This window comes from Sceloporus undulatus, chromosome 5 (genome assembly GCF_019175285.1).
Source record: "Sceloporus undulatus isolate JIND9_A2432 ecotype Alabama chromosome 5, SceUnd_v1.1, whole genome shotgun sequence".
NCBI lineage: Eukaryota > Metazoa > Chordata > Lepidosauria > Squamata > Phrynosomatidae > Sceloporus > Sceloporus undulatus.
Window position 1 is genome coordinate 86,793,930 of NC_056526.1, and position 15,178 is coordinate 86,809,107.

A 15,178-nucleotide genomic window follows, 5' to 3' on the forward strand; every position below is an offset into this window, starting at 1 on the left:
ATATACCCACCCCTGTTCTAAACTAAGCACAATTAAGGTGGGGAAAACCCATACTCACTTGGACACATGTACTTTACTGCAAAAGATCTTACTTGTTGGGGTACTAAAAAGGGAGCATGGAAGTAAAAATTGAAATGCTTAATCTCCAGATACCAAATGAAAGAAGCACAACAGTTATAACCTTTTCCATGAGGGGAATGCTGCCAATAAACTACTCCATTAATTATTAGTCAATGAGCAGCTTGTCCTTTTGCTGGCAGTTATCCACAAAAAGAGGTCAGACCCTCCAAACTTGAAACGAAGCACAAAGTCTTCAAGTGTTAAAGCTGTGCTATTAATAAATTAATACTCTAGATGGCCCAACCCTGCCAAGTGTGTGTGCATGTGTGCATATGAATATATGGCAATTTAAAAGTGATCAATGAAAGACTTCCCCTTCCAATATTGTATTACATACCTAGGAAATAAATAGAAGCTTCACATTTCTTTTTGCAAATCCCACCAGTCCCCCAAATATTTATTTACCTTTTCCCTGTTGGGTAGAACCTGGAGCAGGAATTGCCATCCCAGGCACAGTAGGGATCTCTGGCAAGGCAGCAGTCAGCACAGGCCGTCCCATATATATGACAGCGATGCAAAGAAACCTGGGTGACCCCTTCATCCGAGCTTACATACAACTGTTGCTATTTAATAGGAAATTGAGAGAGATTTACTGTATTTCAGGTGCTGAGATTAGAGAAGGAAAGTTAGCCAGGATGCAACTAATGAAGGACTAAAGCTTTCCTATTCTTTTGGAATTAACAACGAAACGGAGAGGTGAGCTACTGATGGGTAGAGAGCCAAAGCAAACAGAAGGTTCTCTCAGGTTAATTCGCCTATAATATTATACCTTCCTGTTAGAAAATGCTTAACACCTTTTAAACACTGTGGTTCATTGTTTCTTTATGTCAGAAGGAGGGCTAAATTCAGCTTGGAGATCTGATATACTACTCCTTTTTCAGTATTTTAATTCCACCACCCCTAGCTGGAAATTTGGATCAGACTAACGGATTTAAGAAACCTTATTTCTTCTGCATACCATATTTGGCTTCTCCTTTACTTTTGTGGCAAGAAGAAATAGCCATTGAGTTATGAAGAAGTCAGTGAGGCTTAAGCCATGACTAACCTACTGAAATAAGTACAGTAGGTTAGTCATAGCTTAAGCCTCACTGACTTCAATAGGACTAAAGTCCCACTATATTAGTTTGGACCCAGACAAATAACTATTTGTAAAGATTGCATTTAAGGTGAACGATCAACTATAATTACATCAATGCTTAATAAATGTCCTTTCTCTCTTTACCTTCTTAGATGAAATGGCCATTGTTGTTATTGGAGCATTATTCTGGAAGAAAAATAAAAATAAAGGGGAGTTTTGAATTCTTAAATTTCTATTTCAATTAACCAAGATTATAACAACTTCCAATACATCAAATAATAGCTCATTCTGGAAGGTCACCTTTTCTTGACAGCTTCATAATTTCCCCTCATCATTGTCTGTGACAGTGCAAAGTTTGAAGAGATTACATTCTCTGAGCCATGTGTCTGCATCTCTGGAGTTGACATCACGAAGCCCCTCAGTTTAAACACTTGCAAGTTCTAGACAATTCCAGATGAACAGCTCATAAAGAACCACTTCAGGAGTGAAGATAGCCAACTTATGCCTTCAAACCATCACTTTCTGTTTGCAACATATCCTTCTATTTATGCTTTGAAGCTGATAGCACACTGCATTTTATGTCACACCTCATATTTAATTAGCACTTAAGCAGGATGAGGGGGATATCTAATGTTTCCTGCTCACAATGCTTAACAGTGCATGTGTTTTTACATTATCAATGCAAAATGTCAGTATTAAAAATTAAGTGTTGGCCCACTTGACATTTTGTTTGCTTTCAGCATATTCAAAGGGCACATCAAGCTAGCTAGTGCTTTGCTCTCTTTTGCTTCTTCAATGTTCAGCTAGAATCAGAAAAGCATGAAGTGATAATTGGTGTCTTGTGTAAAGCTGCAACCTAATTTTTTAAAAAAGCTGATAATATAAAAGAGCATAAATCAGTTCTGGGGCTCATGGATTAACCAGAATAATCATAAGAGAAAAATGAAGTTATGGCAGATGAAGCTTAGCTGTCTTCAACTGCAAGGAAACATGAAGTGCAGTAGTAGAATAGAGGAGAAGGCACAAGATCAACTGTGGTTTGCTGGTGGCCCAAGCTAGTACCCATGTTGGTTGCTGGGTCTGTGCAAAGAGTGGTAAATCTGAGTCTGATGAAGACAGGATTGGCTATTAAAATTTTTAGAGATGGCCAAATTGAATAAATTAACATGGCTTTTGAATGATGGAAAAAAATAGTTTTGTAAACATTTGGGAACAAGTCATAGGATATATTAGTAATATGTGGGGTGAATTATCAGTTATTGGTTTTTGGTGAAATCAAAGGCTTTCATGGCCAGCATCCATGGTTTTTGGTGGGTTTTTTGGGCTATGTGGCCACGTTCTAGAAGATTTTCCTCCTGACGTTTCGCCAGCATCTGTGGTTGGCATCTTCAGAGAATGTTTGCCTGGAAAAAGTGAGTCTATATATATACTGTGTGAGCCTGGGAACGCAGGAGTGATTTTCATGTGTGTTGTTCTGTGCTGATGGTAGGCCTCAGGCTGGGAGGCAATTGCAAATGAGGATTTGTGCATGGATGGGATATTTAATACTAAGAACACATAACAACCACAAAATTGGAACCCAAATGGATTCAACATTGGTGGGCTCAAGTGTGAGTTGGTGATTTGAGCTTTTCATTGCTCTTTTACACCCAAAGTTTTCCCTAGGATCTTTTCCTGAGTCTTGGCAGGATTGTTCCTATTACCATATTAGCTGTTTATATAAGGATCTTAGTGAGCAGCACAAGACCATTGTTGCTTTTAAACTGAGCACAGACACATTGTGGGAGCTGATGAGCAGATATATTTTAAATGGTTGCAGGCCACTGAGGAAGATTGGTGTCGAAACGCATCTGGCCTTTAGTGTTTTATATCATTTTATGATTTTATTTTTTTGTATTTGCACAACTATTAGTGGGGTATTGTTACCCTTTCAGAAATTTTATTGGCTTTCCTGCTTCAGGGTTCGATTACTCTGGATTTGAGTTTGGATATTTTTTGCTCATTTTTCAGTGGGGTACTTAAGCCATTTTTGAAATTTTACTGGCTTCTCTGCTCCAGGGTTTATTTAATCCCTTATTTCTTCACAGTAGTGTCTTTTGGTAATTGGAAGTGGGATATAATTTATTTAGTGATATTTCACACACATGGGCGGGGTACAGACTGCCGCTTTGCGGCGGTCTGCCGCCGCTGCCAGTAGGTCCGCGGGGGAGCCGGAGCCTTCACACGGCCCGACTCCCGCGCGGACCGAAAAAGAAGCTCCAAAATGGAGCTTCTTTTTCCGTCGCGTTTGCGACGTAGCGAGGTGCCAGGGGCGCGCTCGCTACGTCACAAGCGGCGCGACGCGTACGGACGCTCAGCGTCCGATACGCAAAGATGGCGCTGGCCATGTAGAAGGGCCGGCGGCATCTTGTACGGACGGAGTCCGTACTAGGCCCAGGGGCGTCTGTAAGAGACGCCCCTTTTTTAAAATGGGACGTCCGGAGGACGTCCCAATTGGCGGTGCAGAAAGCACCTTAGATTTTCTTTGGCAGAACCCTTTAGTTTTGTTTTTGGACAATATGATTTTCCCACCCCTGACCCTGACCATAAAAGATGTATGAATGAAGGCAGAATCTTTAAATGTGAAGCAAGCTACTTTGATTTACTTCATTGGAATAACATGATTGTTCTTCTCATTTTTATGTTTAACTACAGAGTGATCTGGAGAAATGATTGATAAGGATCACTCCATTCTATGGCTTTTCCTTCCTGAATTATTTATCCATCTTTGTAGTTCTGGTTGATTGAAGTCTGTGGATATCCAACACCAATAACGTCTGTGTTTGTAAAAGTACAGAAAGTAAAACAAAACCAGGCTATTTTACTTGAGATCTGTAGCTTAGTGTCAGAACGCTCCTTGGATAATCAAAAACAAAAAGAACCTGGCATCATATCACAATTGTTTGCAATTGTGATGTAGCAAAAACCCATTTGCTTCTAGCAGCTGCTGCAATGAAATGGGCTGAAGGGGAACATCCACTTATTGAAATCCTTTTAATCCAGGAAGGCAACATAAAAAAAAATCAATTTAAATGCTGAACAAAAAAACTGAGCCCTCCTTTTCACTTGGATAAGTCCAACTTCATAACGGGGGGGAAAGTTGAAATGCTTCCCGTTTGATCTTTTATCAAAGACAGTTCAAGCCTCCCAACTTATTTTAGATAAAAGTGTTTTGACAGGGGAGGGAAACAGTAAGTCTGAGAGAGACCAACCTTAAACATCTCAAGTTCTTCTAAGATGAGTTCTCCACTTGTAGAAGAGTTATTGGGCAGGACCACAACTTTCTGTACAGTTCCCTGGTCTGTAACATGAGGGAAAGGGAGTCACAGTGGGGAAGAAAAACAGAGCAAGAAATCAGATGCATTGATTTTGACAAAATCCAAACTGACCGGAACAATGGAAATAATGTCATCAGTACAAAACAGAACAGTATATTAGCACACCTGGTTGCTTCTGGTAGGTTATCAAAGACCTTCAGCCTAGCTAGTAAAAACATTTTGTGAGATTGTACTTTTTGGGTTCATTTACAAGGTTCCATTAGGAACACTAAAGAGAAGACATCCCCAAAAAAGAAATTTGCTCCTCATCCCCCCTGCAATATTTCTGGGTGTCTATACCCTGAAGGCACCAAATCCCATATTATCTTGGAAGCTAAGCAGGACCAGCTCTGTTTAGTACTTGGGTGTTAGCAATAATATTATCAAGTGCTGTAGAGTACATTTCAGAGGAAGGAACTGGTAAAACCACTTCTGGGTATTCCTTGCTTAAGAAAACTCTGTTTATTCATATGGTTGCCATATGCTGACAGGTGATTTGAAGGGACATACACAGGTATGTTAGAAATGAGGCTACATGTACCTCAAGATCCTTCTTTTTAGGCCTTCAGTGTATTTTTTTAAAAAAGTAATTACTTTTTTGTTTTTGTTGATGCCTCTTCTATGCCGTCCCCAAGACTTCCCCTGATATTGCCATTGGTAATTCTCCTTTTTTCATCAACCAGCCAAAACTGTGATTTATTTCAATACAGTATGCCTCTTTTCAAAATAAAATAAGAATCAGGCATACTCATCTGGATACAATTTCTTCTTATGCAGGCAAATACAAGGAGTACAGTAATATTTTGAACTCCCCCCATCCTCCTTCCCATTACATATTAGGCTTTATAAAGATCAGAATTGTAGCTAACATTAGGATACAAGTTGAGAATACCTTAAGTAAATGTATACTTTTAACTTCCCATGCAGAATTTTAAAAACTGTACCAAGTTCAGTGTATACAGTATATCATTAGAAACCAAAGACACTCTGGACAACCTTAAAGAGTTATGGACTCTTTTCTGCACGTACATTAGCCATCAATTTCCACAGAGATCTAAACTACAGAAAATCTTATGCAATTTATGTCAAGTAAATTATTCTAGTTATTTGCAGGGAAATACATTACTGAAGATAATTTTTGGCAACAATCCTCAACGGTTTCTGTAGGAACAGTTAATGTGGTGTGAGGTACATGTATCCAAACTCTGAGGGATAAACTAGATATGAAAGAAACTTTCCTTGAAATTCAAAAAGCAGGTTCAGAGGAGATTTCCCCATCCGTCACACTAAGATTGCCAATCTGTATGAGTGTGGCTGCTCCGGCTTCACAAATGTAAAGGCTTCATAGAGTGCCTCACCAATATAAGAATGGTGCTTTCAAATGATAAATGCCATGCTTAGTTTGTTTAGTTAGTTAGTTAGTTTAGGATTTCTGAGCTATGTTTGCGTTCTCATTAAATTGTGACTCAAATTTAAAGTGTTCTCCTAAGCAAGGATATTTTCTCAGATTTGGATTGCAGAATAGATGAGGGTGGCTAAAAGATTTCAGTAAGGAGGAAAGGATCATAGCAAGCTCAAAAGATTGCTATTTGTCAGCGCATGCATGTGCGCATGCGCACACACAGATGATATTTTGGGAGGTTTTACTATTATTCTCTATTTTAAAAAAAAATCTTACCAGAAAGACAGTAATGTTGGAAACAGAAGTAAAACAAGCTAAGGCAAATGCAACATGTGAAGTCGAAGGCTTTCATGGCTGGCATCCATAGTTTTTTGTGGTTTTTTTTTGGGCTATGTGGCCATGTTCTAGAAGAGTTTATTCCTGATGTTTTGCCAGCATCTGTGGCTGGTATCTTCAGATAAACAATTTCAAATAATTTCTGATTTATGGTGACTCTAAGGCAAACCTAACATGGGGTTTTCTTGGCAAGATTTGTTCAGAGGGGGTCTGCCACTGCCTTCTTCTGAGGTTAAAAGAATGACTTGCCCAAGGTCGCCCAGTGGACTAACATACTCAAGGAGAGTTTAAACGCTGGTTTCCCAGAGTCTTATTCTGACACAGACTACTGTAAAGCAAACTGTAACACATGATCCTGTACAATTTGAAATAAACTTTATAGGATTACGGTGGCCTCTAATGGGTTACAAGGAAATTTAGAAAGCCTTCTAGCTATAGTGACATGCATGGCACTTTTTATCTTACAGATTTTAAACTGCTGCCTCTGGTCAGAAGAACTAGAAATTATTTTATTTTGTTACTATTCTGCCTTTCTCCCAATATTGGGACAGTGGTTCATACACGATGGATGCAAAGAGCATGACTAAAGCAAGGATAATAATTCTAAACCTTTATAGATGTTTAATTCATAATCACTGAACCATTCTACAACTCTCTTGTACTTAATGTTATCTCTTATGGGGTTTTATACAAAGAGCCTTATTTCCCCTATGTCAAACCAAGCACTACAGATTAAGCTTCAACCTAAATAGTGACTCACTTTCTTAGTAAAAGAAAACAGATTTGTCCAATCAACACCTCCAAAAATTGTTGATTAGCAACAACTATACAATAGTGGTTGAGCTACAAATTAGAAATGGTTCTGTGTGTTACCTCTGCTACAAACCTAGTAAGCAGCTGCAGGCAAGCTATTATTTTTCAGCCCACAGCACTCCACTGTAATATGGTAATCAAAACGCTGACCTATTATTATTATTATTATTATTATTATTATTATTATTATTATTATTATTATTAATATTATTATTATTATTATTATTATTATTATTATTAATTTATTTTTATCCCTCCTTTCTCCCAAAGTGGGATCCAAGGCAGCTAACATACGTAAAATACAACAATTAAAAGTGTACAATTAAAATCGTAAAAATATAAAAATTACAAATATGAAATTTAAAACATACAAAATTAAAATTAACAATCCAAGACCAACCCTCTCATCTCCCAATAAAACCAAGCCTGCCAGATTTCAAAAGGACTGTTTAAACAAAAATGCCTTTGCCTGCCTGTGAAAGGCCAGCAGTGAGGGGGCCAGCCTAGTCTCCCATGGAAGTAATTCAAATAATGTAAATATTAAGCGTTCCAAAAACTTACAAGCACCGCATAAACCCTATATATTACACTGGTATTATTAAATATCCTATATTTCTTGTGAGAATTTGGAAAGCAGCAAAAGAAATGGGAAACTGAAGGGTAAACTGCCAAAAGACTGATAAATGGAGGAAATGATGGATGGTATGGAAGACAAAAAGAATCAAGGAAGGAATATACCGTATTAAAAAATCTAAATATTGACCCATGTGGTCAATTACTAGAAGAACTGTCCAGTTCTACTGAATTCTAAGAACTGTGACATCTGGTTATGATATTATTCATAATATGCATATAAATCTTAGGTAGGTACGTATTACCAACACAGTATTACCTTTTTGCTGTGTTGGGGATTGCATGTTCCTGTGAGGCAAGAGGTTATGCTGATGGTATAGGGTCTCCCATGTCAAACAAGCTTTTACGGAAGAGCCAGACTAAATGTACCAAACATCTACTACGCAGCAACAGTAGTGTAGAGTGACACTGGCAGAGGATCTCTTACAGACATGGCAGTGGCACCATAACTAACACTTGTTAGCACTAAGCAGAAGGATGTCTTTTACTATGAGTTACTATGAATTGCATGGGTTACCATGAAAACCCTATTGTGAGACAAACCAAAATTAAAGAACACATAGTGGCAGAAGATGAAACTCCCAGAAAGAAAAACACTCAAAGAGCTACTGAGCTACAGCAGAGGACAACTATGAGTGGTACTATACGACACAACCCAACTCCAGTTGAAAGGACGTTCAGCTTTTGACACACTCAAACTACAAAAATAGTACAAAAAGGAAAATCCAAAGCTGCACAAAACATATTATAGAAACATGGACTTTGAATCAAGGGAAGCTAGACATAGTAAAACAAGTAATGAAGAAATGGAATGTAGAAAAATTGCAAATATTTGGGGAGAGTGATTAAAAGTCAACATTATCAGGAAGGAATGCAAATGCAAAAAGACACTGTCTGCAGCTAAAAAGAAAGAGAAACTTGAATTGATCACAGATAGAACTCTTCAAGCAGTTAAGGGCAGATGGGAAGCAAAAGAAAGAGTGGAAAGAAATAGAGTCAGAATCCTGAATGCAACTGTTCAGTGACTTGTGTGCAAAGACGAAGAGAAATAGTATAATAATCAATGTATAGAAATTAAATTAAATTAGATTTAAATGTGGGACATTAGATGTTCTTTCTATTTAGCAAGATACTTTATGGAATTTAGCAGGCTGAACATGGTTTAAACAGTTTTCACTCCTTCAGTCATGTAGAATTAAGGCTGACAATGATGTTTTAAAATATTATATGAACTTTATTTGTGTTTATTAATTGCTTGTTACAAATTATTCTACTTTTTGTTCTTATAAATAAATTCACAATTGTATATAAAAAAAATACTGAACAAATATCTGAAAGCATGTGGCACTTATCTCCTCACTGTTTTCTAACTTGTACATTGAACATTTCACACATAAATCTGGATTAGATTTGGAGGAAGGAGATGCGAAAACTGGAGGAAAGAAAACCAACAATTTTAGGCATACACATGGCCCCATAGTACTTGCACAAAACAGCAAAGACGTGGAACGATTACTGAAGAATGTCAAGGAAGAAAGTGCAAAGGCAGGTTTACAGACACTGAAACAGTTCAAGATTTTGCATACCTTGGCTCAGTCATTAATCAGAATGGAAACAGCAATCAGAAGAGTGTGACTAGAAATGGCAGCTATGAGGATACTAGACATAATTTGGAAGTGTAAAGGAATATCATTGAATACTAAAGTCAGGATAGTCCATGCTGTAGTATTTTCCATTTCTACTACTAAAAAGACAAATAAATGGGTCCTAGAGGAAATCAAGCTTGAACTCTCCCTAGAAGGCAAGACAATTTAAAATTGAGATACTTGGCCATATCATGAGAACACATGGCTCATTAGAAAAGACAATAATTTTTGGTAAGGTGGAAGGCAGTAGGAAAAGAGGAAGGCTGCATTCCAGGTGGAAAGACTTGATCAAGGAAGCCACAGCCCTAAGTCTGCAAACCTTAGCAGGGCTGTTGATGAAAGAGTGACTTGCTGGTCTCTCATGCATAGGCTCAGCATATGTTGAGGTTGAAGAAATACACCTATGAATATTTGGCCACTAGTCAATATGTTCAATTTTCTGATACAAGATAAATGTTTGTATGTTTCCATGCATTTTACACTGAGACAGCCAAAAAAGATAACATTCCAGTCTGTACAGTCAATGTCCAAAACCCAGCATTCTAAACAGACTTTACCCCCCCCCCCAAAAAAAAAACCCCTCAAATAAGCAAAAGACAAAAACTGAGAGGTCACATTGTCCACATCAGAAAAACCACTACCACAAATGTAGTAAATACTGGATGACAGTTTCATGGAGAGATCTTTTCTTTTGAGGTGGTCTGTATTTCTTTCAAGTAAGAGATAATTGCAGGTCTGGTTCAAAAAAGGATGCAATATACAGTACATATCTCATTCTGACCTCAAGATCAAGAAAACAAACAGAAATAAAAACAAAGTCTAAAAATAAGCTTGTTCTCTACATTTTGCTGGAAACATTTTTGTCAAATGATAACAGAATGAGCTTGCTGGGATGGCAAAAGACTGACTCTATCATCTGCATTGTGAGGTACTTCTCTCATAAATATTTTCATCTTGTCAAATTCTTTTTTGCCCCTTTCAGAATTGGTCAGATGTTTCTTTTCTCTCAGAAAGCTACAGATTCATACGATAATTTTAGTTCAGCTGAAAATGGGTGCCAATTTAAAGGTGCAGGTATTCCTGTGATAAAATTACCAGCCTTATCCAAACTCTGATGTAATTTAATATAGTTTATTCGGTCTTTGACCAGTATAAAAAGAAAAGAAAAGAAAAACAGCATCAGTATAATTTAAAATATACATTGTACATACCTGGGCATGAATAGTACTTAAACAATTACAGTTACAATAATGCCGGGTCAAATCATCTGTGCAGCAGTAAAATTTTCATTTACCAATTGAGGGCGGATTTTACACACAATGTAGCAGAATTTGGCCACCTTATGGATCATACTAGGGTCACGACTATCCAGAAGGCTTATCCAAACTCTGATTTGTTTCCAAATAATTTTTGGAAGCAAGACAGCTCTGATTAAGATAAGCAAAATGGCTTAACAAGGGCAAACTTATGTGGCATGTAATGTACGTTGTATGTCTTCAAGTCAAATCATGGGGTTTTCTTTGGAAGATTTGTTCAGAGGAGGTTTCCCATTGCCTTCCAATGAGGCTGAGAGCATGTGGCTTGCCCAATGTTGCCCATTGGGTTCCATGGCCAAGTGTCCCCTCTTGGCCATGAAACCCAATGGGTGATGCTGGGCAAGGGTCTCCCAGTGTTTCCAGACTTGTAGTCCAACACTACCCACCATATAAATTAGGGAAATTCCTCTAAATTAATATGAATGTGTCACCACATTCCAGCCAAGGTCTGCGATGAGGAATGGAGAACACTGATTGATCCACTTAGCAGGTTACTGTGCTTGAAGAGAGAGCACTGTAGCTCTGTTTCAATATTATATCTTCATGCCATACCTTCAACTGAGGCAGAAAGTGTCATTGTGTTTGCTTGTTCTGCAACATCTAGTTTCAGCAAATTGTCGACAGCAAGTCCTTTTTCCATCCCTCTGTATAAAGTGGTAGTTTCTCTACCAATTGCCACTACTGGTGTACAAAATACTTCATACATCCAACCTATGCAATGATCTGGTGGGACAGACCACTAAATTTTCCTTTATACAAAAGGGTGGGGAAACAACATGAATGTTGGGATGCTTTGCAGTCACTAGAAACAGCCGCTCAATCCCTAATATTTCTCTTTCCCTTCTGAATGCTATGCAAAGCAAACAGTGCCACATAATATTTCTTCAGTGTGGATTTCTCTTTCTCAATTCATCTCATGGGTACAAAGAAATTCAAGTCACTGTGATGTCACATTTTATATTTGTTATAACTAGTCGCAACCAGAGAAGAGACTGATGTTCAAGGTCACTGTTTAAACCAGCAGCCATGTATCTTCTGTCCTCTAACATCTAGTTTCAGCCTATGATATTGCACATATTTACTGAAGTTCAACAGTAAATTCATAGCTGATCAAGAATTTAAACACAGTCTAACTAGGTTCTAGCCCGGCATTTAATTCACTGCATTACAGAATGGATGTTAGAATGAGGTAAATAGTGTGCACTCTGATTCATAAGAACTGTAAAACACTGTATGACTGAGAAGTAAATGTGAGACATGCCCAGATGGTAAAGAGAAGACATGAGGTTACTGAAGTGCCATACTGCTCTTTATGGAAACAACAACCACACTACTCCAAAGTCAATCACTCCTCTTGTTTTGTATTGGATTAGGAAATGCACCCTACCCTACTCTTTTCCCGCACCCCTTTCAGCTTTTTAATGGATGAATGCTTTTCATCTGAGAGGCAGCTCCATTTTGTAGTAGTTAAAAAGGCTCCCTGGAGCACTAAATTTGTGCATCAGCCCATCAGCTCTGTGGAGTGCTTTAAGGTATTTTGGGGATGAATGGCACACATTAACTATGAGATCATTATCATTCAGAAAACCATGCCATCTGTCACATGAACAATTGTCTGCTTATGGGATTTATTTCACTAGCTCTGTAACTGAGAAAAGCAATTCTGTACCTTCTTGTTAGCACTTGGCAAGGAATAGCTACTATGAGATTGGCACGATCACCTAGGGTGACAGAGGGCAAGCTGAATTCACATACTGGTTATGTACAAAGATGATAGAATGTCCTTTTACTACACATTCAGATAAAAAACAGATTTCTTGAACTATTATTAGAATATATATGCATGTCACTGAAAGCTGCCTACCCCTCAGGTTAACACACACACACATTATGTGCATAGAATACTAGTGTGTCATCCCAGGGAGATGGCTGGCCTAAGCTCCTTTGCTAAGATGTTTGTCTTCTCTTGCTATGAGATGAGAGGTGGATGGTCTTGTGTGTGTGTGTGTGTGTTTTGAGTGGGAACATTAAAAGATGTAGTCCATCACCCACAGCCCAAAATACTGCAGACGTATGAAATCTAACTATTGTTGTTGCAACACTTTTTGCAACATTACAGGTGCAACCTTAAGGCAACCCTATCACAGGGTTTTCTCAGCAAGATTTGTTCAGGGGGGACCTTTGCCTTCCTCTGAGGCTGAGAGGGTGTGACTTGTCCACGGTCACTCAGTGGGTTTCCATGGTTGAGCAGAGACCTGAACTCTTGTCTCCAGAATCATAGTCCAATGCTTAAATCATTACACCATGCTGCCTATCAAGAAAAACCGTGTCAAAGATTTATCTGCATGAATAGATCAGCCCTGAAGCTAAACGGGAGGAGGTATTTCTGAACTTGGCATGGGAACACTCTACTTTGTAGAATGACTCGTGGTGACAGACATGACTGGCAACATGTCAACCCAGCTTCAGAGCTCATCCATATTGCTGAGCCTAAATGTCACCACTCTGCCAAGTCTCATTTGCCATTGTCAAAGGACCAATGGAGCCCACAGCAGCAATTATCAAGTCTTCCAGTACTGTATGATACCTCCGCTCATTCTCCCACTCTGTCTCTCACTTTTACTCTCACCAGGAGGAAGTTGACACAAATCTTTTAATTAGAAAGTCTTGCCCATTCCTACTTTCTTTGGTGACTGAGATCTTTAGAAAATGATTTCCAGTCCCATTGAATACACAAAGGATAAAATACAGTGTTTGCAATTAATCACACCCATAGGTTCCTTTACAAATAACACATGTTCACTAGTTCTTGTGTACAATCAGACTATTTTAAGTAGGCAAAGTTAAAGGGGAAAAAAAGGATCCTACTTGATGCACTTACAGTAAGGGTTCTTAAGCTAAGGTCCATGGATATTGAAGAGTCCATGCAAGGTCTGATGGGGCCCATGAAGAACTGGGTGCAAAAAATAGAATTTTTATTTGGTTTTCTTTCTGTTATTTCCATTTTCCCTGTAACACTGAGCATCCTGTAACCAAACCCCAGAGGATACTAAGGGCCCACTGTATTTCTAAGGAAGAAATTGGCAGACAACTCTGAATATTCCTTGCTAAGAAAACCCTATGAAATTCAGGGGGTTGCCATAAGTTGACAGGCAAGGTGGAGGCACAAATGCCAAAAGTTAGAAGGCTGCAGGAAAAGAGGAAGACTGCAATACAGGAGGATAGACTCAGTAAACGAAACCAAGGCCCTGAATTTGCAACATCTTAGAAGAGCTGTTGAATAAGTTTGGCATAAATTGAAATCAACAGCAATTTAAAAATTTTTTAATGAGAAGCAAAAGCTTTAAATGCTTATTAAAATGTAATTCAGAATACAAAATAACAAAACAACTCTAGTTTGTTGAGTTTTGTTTCTTTGTTTGTTTCTTTGTTTCAGGGACACTGCAGTTGTATCCTACATTGAGAATCCTACACTGAATAGGTTTTTGGACTATATTACCTCCAGGAACATGTTGTAATTCCTTAAAATCTCTTTTAAAAAAACTTCCAAGGCATCTGTGACTATTGTCTCAGTGGAAGCCTTTTGTGCTTGCATCCTTGCCCTGGGGATACTTATGAGATGGTAAGATTACTCAAACAATCTGAAGTTTCACTCATGGCAGGTAAACAGGTTATATATTATTTAGGGATGTGATTCTTTGCTAATTTTACTGTCAAAATTAAGAAAGAGTAATTTAGCAAATTGTGCTGGCCAAATGGCTGTAATAAAGTTGTTGTTGTTGTTGTTGTTGTTGTTATTTAGCAACTTTCTTCCCATTGCACAGCTTTTGAAGACTTTTTGCAGTTCAGGGCTTATTCTGCATAAAATGTGCATGTGGTATTTTTCTGCAGAAGACAGCCATTTCTGAGCAGGAAACAGCATTTTCCAGCAGATGAAATGTTGTAGTTGGGGCCTTATTCTGTGCAAGATTCACACATGTTTTGTGGAGAAAGCAGCAAATATTAATTACAGCACAGAAAATACAGGGGGGGGGGGGGTTTGGGCACCAAAAAACCATGCATGAATTTTGCACAGAATAAGCCTTGAAAACATCCTTGTGAAGTCCAGGATGCTGGTTGTCAGAGTTTCCTGACACTTGAGAAACTCTTTTTGTAAACCATTCTTAAAATATTTTCAAATAGTCTTCCCATTCCTAAATAAATAAAGATAGATGTGTTATTTTCTTACCTGTTCCAAGAAACAAGACGTGGTATCTTCCATCTGCAGCGCTGACACGGTCGACAGCTATCTTTGTGTATTTGTAGTCAGTGCCTGTCCGAATGATCAGAGGTCTCTTGTGGATTGGGTAGATGGGATTAAACATCAAGGGATGATTCCTGATAAAAGTCACCACATCATCTGGAAACTCCTTAGTTGTCCGTATGTTGGGTGTGAAGGCTCCTCCAGGACACTGCAAAAAAGACACTGACAATCCTCA

At 38.4% G+C, this 15,178-nt stretch overlaps 1 protein-coding gene across 1 annotated transcript in view; it reads right to left on the reverse strand.

Moving 5' to 3' along the window:
* Positions 1-69: 69 nt before the first annotated feature.
* LOC121932215 (semaphorin-3C) overlaps positions 70-15,178 on the reverse strand; it is a 155,302-nt gene continuing 140,193 nt past the window's right edge. The window contains exons 12-15 of the mRNA XM_042470701.1: positions 14,929-15,151; positions 4,450-4,538; positions 1,343-1,384; positions 70-683 (exon numbers count right to left, since the gene is read on the reverse strand). Coding sequence (XP_042326635.1) covers positions 522-683; positions 1,343-1,384; positions 4,450-4,538; positions 14,929-15,151 — 516 coding nt within the window. The 3' untranslated portion in view covers positions 70-521. The remainder of the gene's footprint in view (positions 684-1,342; positions 1,385-4,449; positions 4,539-14,928; positions 15,152-15,178) is intronic.